Source organism: Pinus tabuliformis, chromosome 6, assembly GCF_031772625.1.
Source record: "Pinus tabuliformis cultivar Carrire ecotype Pingquan chromosome 6, CPIR1, whole genome shotgun sequence".
In the NCBI taxonomy this organism is placed as follows: Eukaryota; Viridiplantae; Streptophyta; class Pinopsida; order Pinales; family Pinaceae; genus Pinus; species Pinus tabuliformis.
The window spans coordinates 1,492,338,802-1,492,353,843 of NC_142292.1; the positions used below are offsets into that span (position 1 = coordinate 1,492,338,802).

At 32.2% G+C, this 15,042-nt stretch overlaps 1 protein-coding gene across 1 annotated transcript in view; it reads left to right on the plus strand.

Moving 5' to 3' along the window:
* Positions 1–15,042, plus strand: part of LOC149264306 (poly [ADP-ribose] polymerase 1-like) — a 321,134-nt gene that overhangs the window by 119,107 nt on the left and 186,985 nt on the right. Inside the window, exons 2-3 of the mRNA XM_089427902.1 lie at positions 6,908–6,957; positions 7,055–7,247. Coding sequence (XP_089284028.1) covers positions 6,908–6,957; positions 7,055–7,247 — 243 coding nt within the window. The remainder of the gene's footprint in view (positions 1–6,907; positions 6,958–7,054; positions 7,248–15,042) is intronic.

Genomic DNA, 15,042 nt, shown 5'->3' on the forward strand with positions numbered 1-15,042 from the left:
TGAAGTTTTTGATGATTTTTTGGAGCCATGTCGATCAAACGAATATACATATGGTTTGGTTGGGTGACTTTATTTGAGAACTTTCCAATGATATAATGCACTTGGTCTAACTCCTTCAGAATGAGGAGAAAAGTTAGTTTGAAAATAGATAAGGGAAAAAAAAGGTAAAAAACTAAATTTTCAAACCTGTGCATTGTTTAAAATTTCAAATTCCACACAACACTAGCAAATTTGATGGTTATCGATGAATTATGGTTGACGATTGGTGGATTGTGTGCAAAATTGCATAATAGTTAAGGGAGGTCCCCCTCGCCCCCAACCATTCCTTTCAACCTCTTCCACATGGGTCTCCTCCACCAATGAAATGTTCACACGTGGCAAGTGCCAGATGGACCATTTAAATGGATGACAATTGGAACCTCCAACATAGGCAAGTGATGATGTGGCCCTTCAATGTGGATGCATAAGTGGTAGCACTAGATTGTTCATAAGTGAAAGCACAATATTAGTGACAAGTGACAACATGAGAATAGTGCATAGGTATATGTGGTTAATGACATGGACGTACACATGTTTGATGATGTGGCAACATGACATGGGCGCCATGTGGTATGTTGACATGGAACTTTGGTTGGCCAAGTGGACTATAATTGGGTGACACATGGCATGGTGACATCATGTTGACATCAAAATTTCTTTGCCTATGGACCATTAAGCCACGCGTCTTGGCACATGGTTGTATGAAGAAAATGGGCTTAGCCCATAAGATGCTAGGGCTAACCTGATAAAGTTTGGGTCATATTAATGAGGTTGCATGGGTCAACCTTAAGCCCTAAAGGGCATAAATATTTTGTGCTTGGTTAAGTTTGGGTCACATGAATGAGGTCACATGGGTCATCCCCAAGCCCTAAAGGGTGTGATCATTTGGTGCTTCATGTATAAAACCGTGGGCATATAGAGTACTGGAATGATGTAGTGTTTTTGCAATGCATATGATATATGCATGTGGCCAACACAAAGCTTTCGAAATGTTATGGTTTGATTGGTCGTGAGCTTGAATTTGGTTAACGTTTGTTTCTGTAGCTTGTATGCGACGCTGTGAGGTGAAAAACATTTTGTGCCAAGTGTTTGAATGCATAACATAGTGGCATGATTGTTGTTGAGCTTGTTTACTAGGCAGGGAGTTTCAGATTTCTGTCTTGAACTACTATATTTTTATGGCTCCATGATAACATTCAATCTTAACGAACTATTGTGTTGTGGTTCCAAACAAGTAACACATATAGAAAAATAGTGTCATGGTGGAATATTATATGTGCAGTCTTGAGTTTGATCCCCCTCGCCCATTGTTTTATCATCGTTGATTAATAGAATTCATATAATAATGATGTGGGAACCATAGTATTTGATAAAAAAATATATAGTTCACATGTTGGTGGTGGTGATTAACACAGTGGTCATCAGGGATTCGATTCCAAGGCTAATTTTTTTTTTTTGGTATTTCAAATAATGCACGAAGAAAGGCATCTTGTCGAACTTGAGTAGTTCACTCTATCTAACTAGCGAGGTACATTCTATTGATCACACATCGACAAGTGCATTATGTAGACAATGGATCAGAAAGGTGCATTTTGTCAACCCATAAAGGTCATTTTGTTGAACTGTTAATTTTTATAATGTTTTGTGGGTCATTTTGAGGTCCAAATTGATTTTTGAAAAGGGGAAAATGGTAAGATTTATTTTGTAATCTAAAAGGGGGACATGAAAAGTCATGAAGATATATATTTGAGAGCAAGAGGCTATATTTTTTTTGTAGTTGTGAAAATGTTCTGGTGCTCATGAACAAGTATAGTCTTAGTGATTAAAATGAGAAATGAAGAAGATGCTACTATCGGTGATTGAGGAACAGTTGAGGTTGCTTTGACTTATTAGATTTTTTAGGGGTATTTGTTGTGATTCGATCATGTGGATCCAATTTGAAAGATTGTGAAAGGTGGTATACTATGTTTTGGTGAAGGAGGTGGGTGCCTCTATCAGAGGTTGGTGCCTTAGTAACGTTGGAGCATACATCAAGTTCGTTCTTGTCGATTTCAGACATTGGTGCCTCAATTAGGTTGGATCCTAAAACAAGTTGGTGCTTGCAGATTTCAGAGGTTGGTGCCTCAATCAAGTTGGAGCCTATAGCAATTTGGTGCTTGTAGATTTTAGAGGTTGGTTCCTACAAAGTGATCTAATTAAATATTGAAGAATATAATAAGATATATGGTTTTCTGTCGCAAGGGTTTCCACGTATACATGGTGTTTATGTGTATTGATGTAATGATTTATTTTATGGATGCACTATTATGATTTCAATTATTTTGAATTGTGATTATTTTAATTGTTAAATTAGACATTACATTGATTCAAGCCCCCCATTGTGATCATAATTTTAACACACTATTAGAAGAAAATGGTTGATTTATAAAATTTATATATTTTGGAAACTAAATCAATTCATTATATTTCATCCTTTTCCAACATATTTTGATAACTTGTGCATTTAACTCAAATAATTCCTCATAGTCAATATTTTTTTTTTTTTTCCTTATAGATTTTCATTGCAAATAACACATCGTGAGAGGGAAGAATTACATTTGTCCATCCCCTAGGTGTTAGGAAATGGTTAATGGTGGATTTCTTTGGTTGGAGGCACATTATTTATTTGTCTTATTTTCCCTTTTTCTATCCCATTTTCTCACTTTTTCCTTCGATTATCCCTCATATGAGCTTGGTAAACACTAGGGAAGTCATGATGCTTCGGTAGTTCTTGATACTACTTTTGTATCCTTCTTTAAATATGGAAAAAATGAGGCTCATTTCCCAACAACTTAGGATTCCCTCCTAGGCCATGTTATTAAGTAGGGTTATGATATGTCAAATGAGGAAATTCTACTCATTTAAGGTATTTTTCTTACATTTGTTTGATGATTTTTTCATTTCTTTATACCATATTTTTGATACCCTCTTTCACATCATCTTCTATGAAGACATGTTTCTCTAAACGAATTCTTGATGGTCGCTTTCTTCATAGTAAATTTTGATACATGTTTCTCACATGAGACAATCACTAGCTTGATATGAAGTCAATCACTACCACTTGTTTCATGTCTATAATTACCTTGAAAAGGCTTGTTGGGTTTTCCTTTACTATCTTTCACATTTTTTGTCATTCAGACACCATAGATTTACCTTTTCATTTATTACCGATTAGCGTATATAGAGTGAGTTCTCTTTTATTTTTCTAGCTCTTTCCTGTACATTTCCCTTGCTTCCTTACACTCTTTGTTCATTGTTTGTTAAACCTTGGATTCATTGGAAAAGGTTTGTCATTTCCATTCCTTTCTTTAGTGTCCTAGCTAAGTTGCAACATTCAAATGTTATTTAGATTTCCTTCCCTTTATATATCCTTGCATAGATATATTATTGTCTTGGTTTTGTTCATGAACCCCAATGGGGAGGTGATTCTTTCAATTTCCACATGGAAGTTTTCTACATTTTCATAGTAACAACTATTTCTTTTTGTGGTACTTTTTTATTGACATATTTTCTCCCAAACTCATTCTATTTTAGTTAACTCCATAAATAGTTGTCATGGTCTAATAACGTCTCCTAACTACAATTATGAGTCATGAAATTTATTTTTTTTATTTTTTTCTATTATATCCATTGAATTCATTATGTAATCTATCACACATTTTAATGGTATTTGTGTGACACATGGATTCCATTCCATCATTTGCATTTCGTGAGAGAATTGCATAATTATATGTTATGTGCATTGCATAAGTATACAATCTATCCACCAATGTGAAATACTTTTTTATTCTCATTTACTGATTCCTTGTTCCAAATCTTGTCATCTCTTATCAACCATATGGGGTATATACTCTTTATAAAACTAACCACATGGAGCTTTCCTTCCTTGTCCTCCCATTGAAATACACTACTATCACTATGTCTCTCTTTTCTTTAATTTTTTCTATATCCCTTAGTAAGTAGTGGTATGGCCTTTGATTTTGTAGTCTATGTTTCCTCAAAGCTTTGATTTCTAAGAGGTACAATGACATGTTGTTAAGAAGGTGCAGGTACTTCCCTTTTTTTATTTTGAGCTTATCATGATTTGTTTTCTTCAGCTATATATAATTTTTCAACTTCTCTATAGCGCATTCAATCCCTTGATCTCTCATGATCACTATATACCTTGTTTCAAGTTAATCATATTTTATGGGCTACCCGAAAACCATCTAATAATTAATATGGGTCATTAACATACATTAATAATCAAACTATTTTGTGTATTTCCTTTTTAACCAACATAACCCTTTACACTCAGGTTCACTAATCATTCCATTGTTACAATATTATTTGAAAATATCAAAATTTTAACCTATTTTTATTTTATTTATTTATTGATATTGCAAAATCTTGTAACATGAATTTAATTGTATTCCTTTTTATCCATTCATATATTTGTATGGTTGATCGTGCCTTTGAATCTGCATGCATAACCTTGTAATCTTGACATTATATACATAACATGGTTGATCGCCTTCATCCCTAGTACATGGATCAACATTGTCCAAATTAATCATGTGTCAAAGGTAGAAGATTGAAAATCAACACATGGTGCACCTTGGAACAAATGTAAAATCATCTAGAATCAATCTTGATGTTCTTATGCAATTGGCATATTTACATTGCATAGGTTTTTTGAAGAATAGAATTTGCCCTTGCCCAAATTTAAATCTTTATATACGGGTTGACAACCAACAAAAAGGCTTGCAAATTAAAAAATTCATGCAATTGAGGGTGATTTGAATGAATGAGCAAAACGAATAGTTGAAAAAATGTTAATGAGGCACTTATTTAATAATTAATTGTGGAATAGCCCACGGGGCTTTGGATTGACGGTGAATGGGTGCGCTGTTAAGGCACTCCTTGCGATAGGTCACCGGTTCAAATCCCCCGTGGGTACTTAGGTTAGTGTTAACTAGAAAAAAAATAATAATAATTAATTGTGAAATAATGTCTCACTTCTCACTCGTGGAGAAAGAAAAGGAAAATACTAAAAGCGACTAGCTTATTTAATTGTTTTAATTAAGTTTCATTATATAAGATAGAGAGAGGGTCCCAGAGAGGGTCCCTTTTTTTGTTGTTGTTAATTTGTTATTTAGTCGCTCTTTTTAGAACTCGTATGATATCAGTAATGTATACTCAGATGATATATTATCTATATTAAATTTGAATATATAAAATTTTATTATGCTGATTAGTATTTATTTATAAAGAGGTTTCTAATAATGTTAAAAATATATATTTATAAAGAGGTTTCTAATAATGTTAAAAATATAGTAAATATATTGTACGTACGGGGAGGTAGATTTGAGTATTGGAGTTTATTGGTATTGAGAGTATAATAAAAAGATATTAAGTAAAAATAGAAAAGGGGGTTTTATTATTGAAAATATGTATTGGAAGAGGAATAAACAAAAAGGTTTTGGAAAATATTTATTAATATTTATTGGAATTTAATATTGGGGAGCTTATTCGTGTATAAAAAAATAATTAGTAAAAATAGTAAATATTTAGTAAAATTGGATATTTTTCTAGTTAAATATATGTATTGGGAGGTTGATAAAGTAAAAGTATTAGAAAGTATTTATCAATCTATAGTTAAATTAAGAGATATTATTTCATATTCCAAAAATATATATTATCCCATAGGTTTACTAAATAAATATTTTGATAAATTTGTGATAAATTTACTAAATAAAAATCCTTTAAATAGATTTAAAATTTTTAAAACTAGCTTAAGGAGAAATCTTCTCATCTTTTTTTTTTATAAGGTGTAGAGAGATCCTCTTTCATTAACTGAAGTCCTTTGTCACTAAACAAAGCTATTTAAGTAAAAAATAAGAAGGGATAAGTCTAGCCTGACTAACATCACTCATATTTTGTAATTTATTGAGTCTAGAGGCTCATTCTATAGCCCATTAAATAAAATATTCTCTAAATAGAAAAGTAATGTAGATTATAATTAAAAAAAAATATGCTATGCATATTTAATTAGCCACGATATCCAATATGAGTTATGAATAACATATTTTAATATGAATTAAAATTAACATATATTTAAAAATATATTAACAATAAAAAAATCAGTTTAACTTACCCTCTTAAAATGGCTCAGTACACATGTTATGTAATCTCTATAACATTCAAAAATACAATTTAAATAATAAAAAATTACACATTGTTTTTTTTAACTCTACAATAAGTTTGCGCGTAAAGAAATTTGATCCCTCTTGGCTCATGTTAGATCCGTGCTTAAGATGAATCTAAACTGGTTGATAGATATTTGTTATTTCCCTAGTATAAGATGTTAAAGAGAGTACCCACCTAAACACAAATAGATTACACGGGTCAACACAAAAACCTATCCACGCATGCTTTTATTCCGAAATCTTTTAAATAAATAAATTTTGAAAACTGATTTTATGAATATGTATTTATTTATTTAAATAAAATTTTTAGCTTTAAGTGATGAAAAGAATAAATATTTATCAGAAAAACACAAGTATTATTTGAAAATTGGCAAAATAGCGTTACTATTAGTCAAATGAAACTATATACATATAGAATATTTTCAGAAATCACATTTTTTATCATATTGTATTGAATTTTGGTAGCTATGTTCTATGTTTATGAGTATTCTTTACCAGATTATCATTTTAATTTTGACATTGCTTTCGCTTTCAAGTGCCTTTGGTGGGTTTTCTCTCAGACCTTCTGATCTTGACATTTATTCTTAGATTTCACATATAAGAAACATATTGATTTGTGATTTTATTGGCTTCTGTTCCAGACATGGAATCATGCAGCTTGTTTTCCAAATTTTCGACATCCATTTCAAGCGTATGTCTCTTAGCCTTCAACATTATTTTATAATTCTCTTTGTTGCCAAAAGTATTCCAGGCCTAATTTGCTATTTATTTCTCTAATGTAATTTCAGATTACATGAAGTGGAAGGAGTTGACGAACTTAGATGGAAAGATCAAGAAATAATTCTTAATTATATTGGAGGTCCTGGCCAAGGTAGTGGTGGAAGTACTACAGATCGCAGTAGCAATGAGTTTGCCATAGAGAATGCCAAAAGTTCTCATGCAACCTGTAAAAGTTGCAATGCAAAAATAGTGAAGGGAGAGGTACGGTTTCTTTGTTTTATATATATATATATAATCATAATAGACGTTATACTTTATATATATATATATATATATATATATCCATGCACTGTGTAAAATGCATCTATCTCTATCTAATCATAGTAGACGTTATACTCTATGCATTGGTTTCCTTAGTATAAGAATGCATGGATCCCTTGAAGTTTGTCCATTTTTCTTTACTTTCCTGGTCGAAATTGTAGTTTTAGTCTTATCCTAGGTTATTGATTCTGCATATGTTTTGATCTTCAATTTTTATGGCGTTAGCTTTACCATGTGATGTCTCTCGAAGTTAGTATGATGTATTAATAGAATCTTAAGCTACTTACATTTTTCACATGGAAGACTAATTGATGCTTAAACTTTTTTAAAATTGGCACTCCAATTTCGTCAAAATTGAGCATTGGGACCATGTTAGTCATTAACACTGGATATAATATTGATAAATAAATATCTGCTTGTTTATATACGTTAAAGCATTAAATCTACTTACTAATTAGATGTAAAATTAAATTATGTATCCAATGAGTAGTTAAATTTGATATTTTTAGTAACCTACAAAGAAATACACTCTAAATACATATTTAATTTCTAAATATTTTTTTATTTTTAGCTTCTAAACATATTAATTAATTTTTTATTCAATATATATTTTTGTTAAAGGTTATCTCAAATTCCTCTATGGTATATCTACAAATGTATTCCTTCTAATTTCATGTAACCATAAAGCCTATATAAATGAGAAATAATAAACCTCAAATGGGGGTGAGAAGGTGGGCAGAGGGAGGTGACGGTGGGATCATATTATCATCTTAATCATTATATGAGGGAGACTTGGATGCCACCCTCCCACATTAGAAGATACATGGTGTTAATTGCACTTGTTATGGTTATAAATTCCAACCTTCATGATTACTCTTTGATATATGTCCAACAACTCTATCCATCTTAAAGTGACCAAAATATGTAAATCCTACCATTTGAATGAGAGGGATGTAAATATCACTCTCAATTTCCAATTCACACAAGCATAGCTTAATATGATCGAGAAAGAATCTAAGATCATGATACCAATGATGTCACTAGTAGTTAGACAAGTAAGTATTCCATCAAAGATTTGTTGAAAATTATTGGCATAGAAAGCTAACATGGAGTAAGATATTTGCATGGAGTATGTTCAATACTCTTCACAAACATTCTATAAAGATCATCTTTGGTAGTGGCATTATATGAGGAGGACCACTTAGAGAAAATTTACATGTGGGGTGTGGTCAATTCCCATATTCTTTCTCTACATAGCAAGAAACATTAGTAATGGCATGAGATGAGGAAGCATACTTAAAGAAAATTTAGAGGAGGATGTGATCAATTAGAATTCCCTTTATCTACATAGCAAGTAGGCATTAGAGTACAAACCAATTCACCAAATAGATTGATTTAAAGAATATATCCTCTTAGAAGAGCACAATGAGAAGGGAAGCATAATGAGAAGGGAAACACAATGTCAACCATAGGTTGAAGTGTTGTAAGAGGAAATATTAAGGACAAAGTGAATAGCCTCCTAATGTTTGTTAAATAGTACATTAGGGATCGTTTGTTAAATATTATAGTATCATATGTTCTCATGTTAGAAAAGTATCATGAAAGATAAGTTGGAAGATTGTTATTGCATTGATAAATTTATTCTACATCCCAAGTAAAACACTAATGTTATCATACACTGACCCAAAAGCTAATAATAAAAATAATATATTAACTTAGATCCAACTTCACTAAATAAAATTTGAGGTCTAAAATGAATCTCCTAAGAGAAAGGATCATCATTGAGTAGGAAAAATAAATAACCATTTGAATTTCAAGAATCTGGATCAATGATAATCATTGAGTTGGAGCTTTTAAACTAACTAGATCAAGGACAACAATTTAGATGGAACTATACAAGTCAAAAGTGACTCCTATTTTATTTGATAATAGTTAACCACATTTGAAACCTCACATTGGTGAAGATATTCTTAAAATATGCTAAATGTCATTAGAATAATAAATATGGAGAATTTTATATTATCACTATTATTTATTGAAAAATAAAAATTTCATTAATTAGTACCATAATTAGGTTATTATTGAAATAAAGTTAGTTTAGAATATGTTAAATATTTTGTATTACTAATATTTTTAAAATGAAAAAGGAAATAATATTTTAAATTCTACTGATTATTTTGGAGAGAAAAAATAGAATAAAAAATTTGCCACTTATTTTTAGTTTAAATTACTCTAGGTTCATTGAAGTATCATATTTGGTTACTCATTAGATATATAATTAAATTATGCATCTAATGAGTGTTTAAATTTGATACTTTTAGTAACCTACAATGAAATACACTCCAAATACATATTTCGAGGAAAATCATTTTTTTTAGCATACAATTATTTTTTATTCAATAAAATACATTTTTGTTAGAGATTATCTCAAATTTCCTCTATGTGCGAATGCATTCCTTCTAATTTTATGTAACCATAAATCTGATATAAATGAGAAGTAATGAACCTCAAATGGGGTGAGAAGGTAGGAAGGGGGAGGTAAGGGTGGCATCATACTATCACCTTAATCATTATATGAGGGAGACATGGATGCCACTCTCCCCCATTAGAAGATACATGGTGTTAATTGCACTCATTATGGTTATAAATTCCAACCTTCGTGATTACTCTCTGATATATTTCTAGCAACTCGATTCATCTTAAAGTGACCAAAATATGTAAATCCTACCATTTGAATGGGAGGGATGTAAATATCACTCTCAATTTCCAATTCACATGAGCATAGCTTAATATGACCGAGAAGGAATCTAATATCATGATACCAATGATGTCACTAGTAGTTAGAAAAATAATTAGACAATAAAAGATTTGTTGAAAATTATTGGCATGGAAATCTAACATGGAGTAAGATATTTGCATGGATTAAGTCCAATACTTTTCACAAACATTATATAAATATCCTCTTTGGTCGTGGCATGATATGAGGAAGAGCACTTAGATAAAATTTAGATGGAGGGATGTGATAAATTCCCATATTCTTTCTCTACATAGCAAGACACATTAGCAATGGCATGAGATAAGGAAGAGCACTAAAATAAAATTTAGAGGAGGATGTGATCAATTATAATGCCCTTTATCTACATAGCAAGTAGGCATTAGATTACAAACGAATTCACCAAATAGATTGATTTAAAGAATATATCCTCTTAGAAGAGCACAATGAGAAGGGAAGCACAATGTCAATCATAGGTTGAAGTGATGTAAGAGGAAATATTAAAGACACAAAGTGACTAGCCTCCAAATGCTTGTTAAATATTACATTAGGGATAGTTTGCTAAATATTATAGTATCATATGTTCTTATGTTAGAAACATTTCATGAAATATAAGTTGGAAGATTGTTAGTGCATTGAAAAACTTATTCTACATCCTAATTAAAACACTAATGTTATCATACGTTCACCAAAAAGATAATAATAAAAACAATAAATTAACTTAGATCCAACTTCGCTAAAGAAAATTTGAGGTATAAAATGATTCTTCTGAGAGAAAGGCTCATTGTTGAGTAGGAGAAATAAATAACCATTTGAATTTAAAGAAACTTGATCAATGATAATCATTAAGTTGGATCTTTTCAAGGAACTAGATCAAATAATTGACATGGACGTATACAAGTCAAATGTGACTCCTATTTTATTTGATAATAGTTAACCACATTTGAAACATCACACTCGTTAAGATATTCTTGAAATATGATAAATATCATTAGAATAATAAATATGGAGAATTTTATATTATCACTATTATTTATTGAAAAATAAAAATCTCATTAATTAGTACCATAATTAGGTTATTATTGAACTGAAGTTATTTTAGAATATGATAAATATTTTATATTACTAATATTTTTAAAATGAAAAAGGAAATAATATTTTAAATTCTACTGAGTATTTTGGAGAGAAAAAATAGAAACAACAAATTTTCACTTATTTTTAGTTTAAATTACTATAGCTTCACTGAAGTATCAAATATGGTTACTAATTAGATGTATAATTAAATTATGCATCCAATGAGTATTCAAATTTGATACATTTAGTAACCTACAATGAAATACACTCTAAATACATATTTCGGGGAAAAACATTTTTTTTGTTTTTAACTTCTAAACATATTAATTATTTTTTTATTCAATAAAATACATTTTTGTTAGAGATTATCTCAAATTTCCTCTATGGTATATGTGCGAATGTATTCCTTCTAATTTTATGTAACCATATAGCATATGTAAATGAGAAATAATGAACCTCAAATGGGGTGAGAAGGTAGGCAAGGGGAGGTGAGGGTGACATCATATTATCCCTTAATCATTATATGAGGAGAGACATGGATGCCACCCTCCCCCATTGGAAGACACATGATGTTAATCGAACTCATTATGGTTATAAATTCTTACCTTCACGATTACTCTCTGATATTTGTCCAGCAACTTGACTGTCTAGGTATGGATTTTGGAAGTTTTTGAAGAGAATTGTGTGTTCGTTGATGATGGTGGTGATTATGGTAAGAAATGACATGGCTCAATGCTTTGATACATTTGTGACTTTTCTATCCTGTCGCTTTGGTCAGATGGAGTTTGCGAAGTTTTCCATTTTCATTCTTGGAGGAAATTTTCTAGCATTCACCTTTCAGTTGCTTTTTCCTAGAGGAAGGACCAAGGCCTCCTGGCTTGGCTCATGTTAGCCTTTGTTCATTTCAGTTTTGTTGCCTGTTCACTAGGTCTCTCCCTGAGAGTCTGCTATTAGGTGTTGTTTATCTATGTTACCTACTTCTCATGTATCATTGCACTTAGTTTTTCCTTATTATTTTGGAAGCAATATCTCCCTCTTTTGTCTTGGGGGACCCTATGTTTATGGCATACAATAGAATTTTGTTTCACCAAACAATGACAATTTTAGGTATATTAGGTATTTATTTGGTCTAGTTTTAAGTTAGTGCCTCGTGATCTAGTTTTCTTCTTCTCCTTTGTGGAAGTTTTAGAGAATTATTGGTTTTATCCCTTCTCTATTTTACTTCTTGTAATGTCATTTTTAAGGTGGTCATTGGATCTAACTCCTATGTGGAATCTAGGTTTTCTCTATTTGAAGGGGTTTTCCAACCTCACTCATAGTTCTTTTTGTTAGCATGGGGTGGCTAACTAAGGCTCAAGTCAACTCATATTTTCCCAAGATGCTTGGGAACCATGCTCGCTCATGTAGAGGTGGTGGTGGCAGAAGTGCACATGGAGGGTCAAGAGCCAATGTGTAACATCCCTGGTTAAAAATCCATGTAAAAATTAATAAAGGAAAAATAATAACCATGGTCATGGGACACGTATTCCAAGTTGAATGTTGGGAAAAAATAGTGACTGGGATCACCTGTGATTAATTAATGGCTAAGGAAATTGGCAAAGGAAATGGCAAACGTGTTGGAAATGCATGAGACATTTATTGCCACTTTATTTATGAAAATAATGAAAATTAGGAGAAACGGGAGGTTAAAGGTCATAAGTTGCATGTGAGGAGGAAAATGAAGGAAAATAATGGAAAATGAAGAAAATATAGGCCTCATTGATAAAAAGTCTTATGAGGATTAGTTGGCACCTTTTGTCAGTTCAATTTTGAACCTCTCTCTCTCTATTCTCTTTCTCTCTCATACTCTTGGAAACTTAGTGTTTTCTTGGAGCACTCTTGTAGGAGTGTGGCATACTTGAAGTTTGGAGCAAGAAGGCAAGGAAAAGCAAGAAAACACAAGAGAACATTAGGATCAGTAGCTACAACGAGTTTTTCTTGTAGGTATCGAGTTGCATGTATGTTTTCCTCACTATTCTTGGCATACATGACATATGCATGTGGTTTCTTGGTTATGATCTATCATTGTCATGGCAGATTTCCTTGATTGATAATGGATTTGCCTATACTTTCCATTTCTTGGACAACCATGGTGTTGTGGGTTCTTTTGTTTTGTTTTCTGGTTGGTTCTCATGTTCCTTTCTCTGTGGGTTGAGTTACTAGTTCCTAGAGGCCTTGGTTGGACAAACGATATGGAAGCCCTTTAACATCTTGGGTTGAGTTACTAGTATTGGAAGCCTTGGTTGGAAAAATGGTCTGGAAGCCCTTGGTAGGTTGAGTTACTAGTCCTGGAAGCCCTAGTTGGACAAGTGCTCCGGAAGCTTGACAACAATTGTGGGTTGGGTTATTAATCCTAGATTCTCTCGTTGGAACAAACACTCTGGAGCCCTGGAAAACTTGGGTAGAGACCAATATGGTGATGGTTAGTGATGTTCGACTATGAGGTGGAATCATTGGTTGGAGATTGAGGTGGTATGGCCTTTGGAAGCCATAAATGGTTTTGGTTTATTGGTTTTATTAGATCTCATATTCATTCTTGGAATATGGCACAGGGGTGACTAACAAAAAGAAAGATTTGGTTCAGCCTAGTCTACGCTTAGGTGGTTTGTTGAAGTACCATACCAGGTCGGCTTATGAAATAATCAATAAGAGCTCCCTTTATCCTTGGTATTTTATGGGTAAATATAATTGTTTATATGTGGCTTATATGGTTGTTATATCCTTGATATTTCTGTTGGTTATATGCTGGTTATGAATGAGTTTTATGATAGTGAAATTGCATGGCTCTCATCATGTTTTGGTTAATCAATGAAGGTACAATGAATATATAGTTGAATAGATGGTAATACAATTATTTTGATGAGGAATCAATGCCTCTTAGTGATTATCATATAAGTATGAAACCCCTATGCTTAGATGATGAGAACAAGTATTGCAGCAAGAATGTTGCAACTCCTGGGGCTACCAACTTTACTTTATCAACTCGGGGTTCGTACAAACTTGGAGGTGACAGTGTTGTATACAAAAGTAAATGTGATGGGTCTGCTCATTGTCACTGCTAATTTGGCGATAGACCACTAAAGTTTTTCAAACCAGACTTCTATGGATTCAGAAGAATTTTGATTACCAATTAGGGAAAGAGAAATCTAGAGAAAGCTTGTCTACTACAATAAGGAAAAAGACTGAAATCAAATGCTAAAACACACCATTTTCTAACTAACTTCTAAGAGGTTATGATTCAAAATAATGCTAAGCTAACATGTATGAAATCCTACTGTACTAAGCATGAAAATTCAAAGCATAAAACATTCTACTTCTGTGCATGTACATGACTAAAATAAATATGTCTCTCTTTTTGTCCTTTTTTATGTGAAAGTATGGAAGCTAATCTCTGTTGGTGATGTGGTAGGTGGCTTAGGGATGATGGCGAATGGTTAGAAGGTTGGGGAGACCAGTAGGTGACCTCTTTTAGCTTCCTAGAGGATTTTCCCTCAATTTGGCCTCAAAGCAGGCCACTACAGAAAAACCTACAGGATGTCAGGTAATGAGTTCTACAAGATGTCTTGAAAACCTACAGGACCCCCTATATTTCTACAGGATACAACCAACAAAAAAAGGATGGGTGCTGAAGGTGATGGAAGGCTTAGGGAAAGTGTTTGATGGATGGAATGAGGTAAGGTAGTTCCTATGACCACTTCAGAACTCAAAACCAAGGTTGGGAGATGGTTGGATTTTCTCAACAAGCTTGGAGAAGTTTCCTTGTGAAATGATGAAATTGGTGATGGTTTTAGTGAAAGCAAAGAATGATCTTGGATGGATGAAGTTGGAATGAGTTTGATATCTATGAAA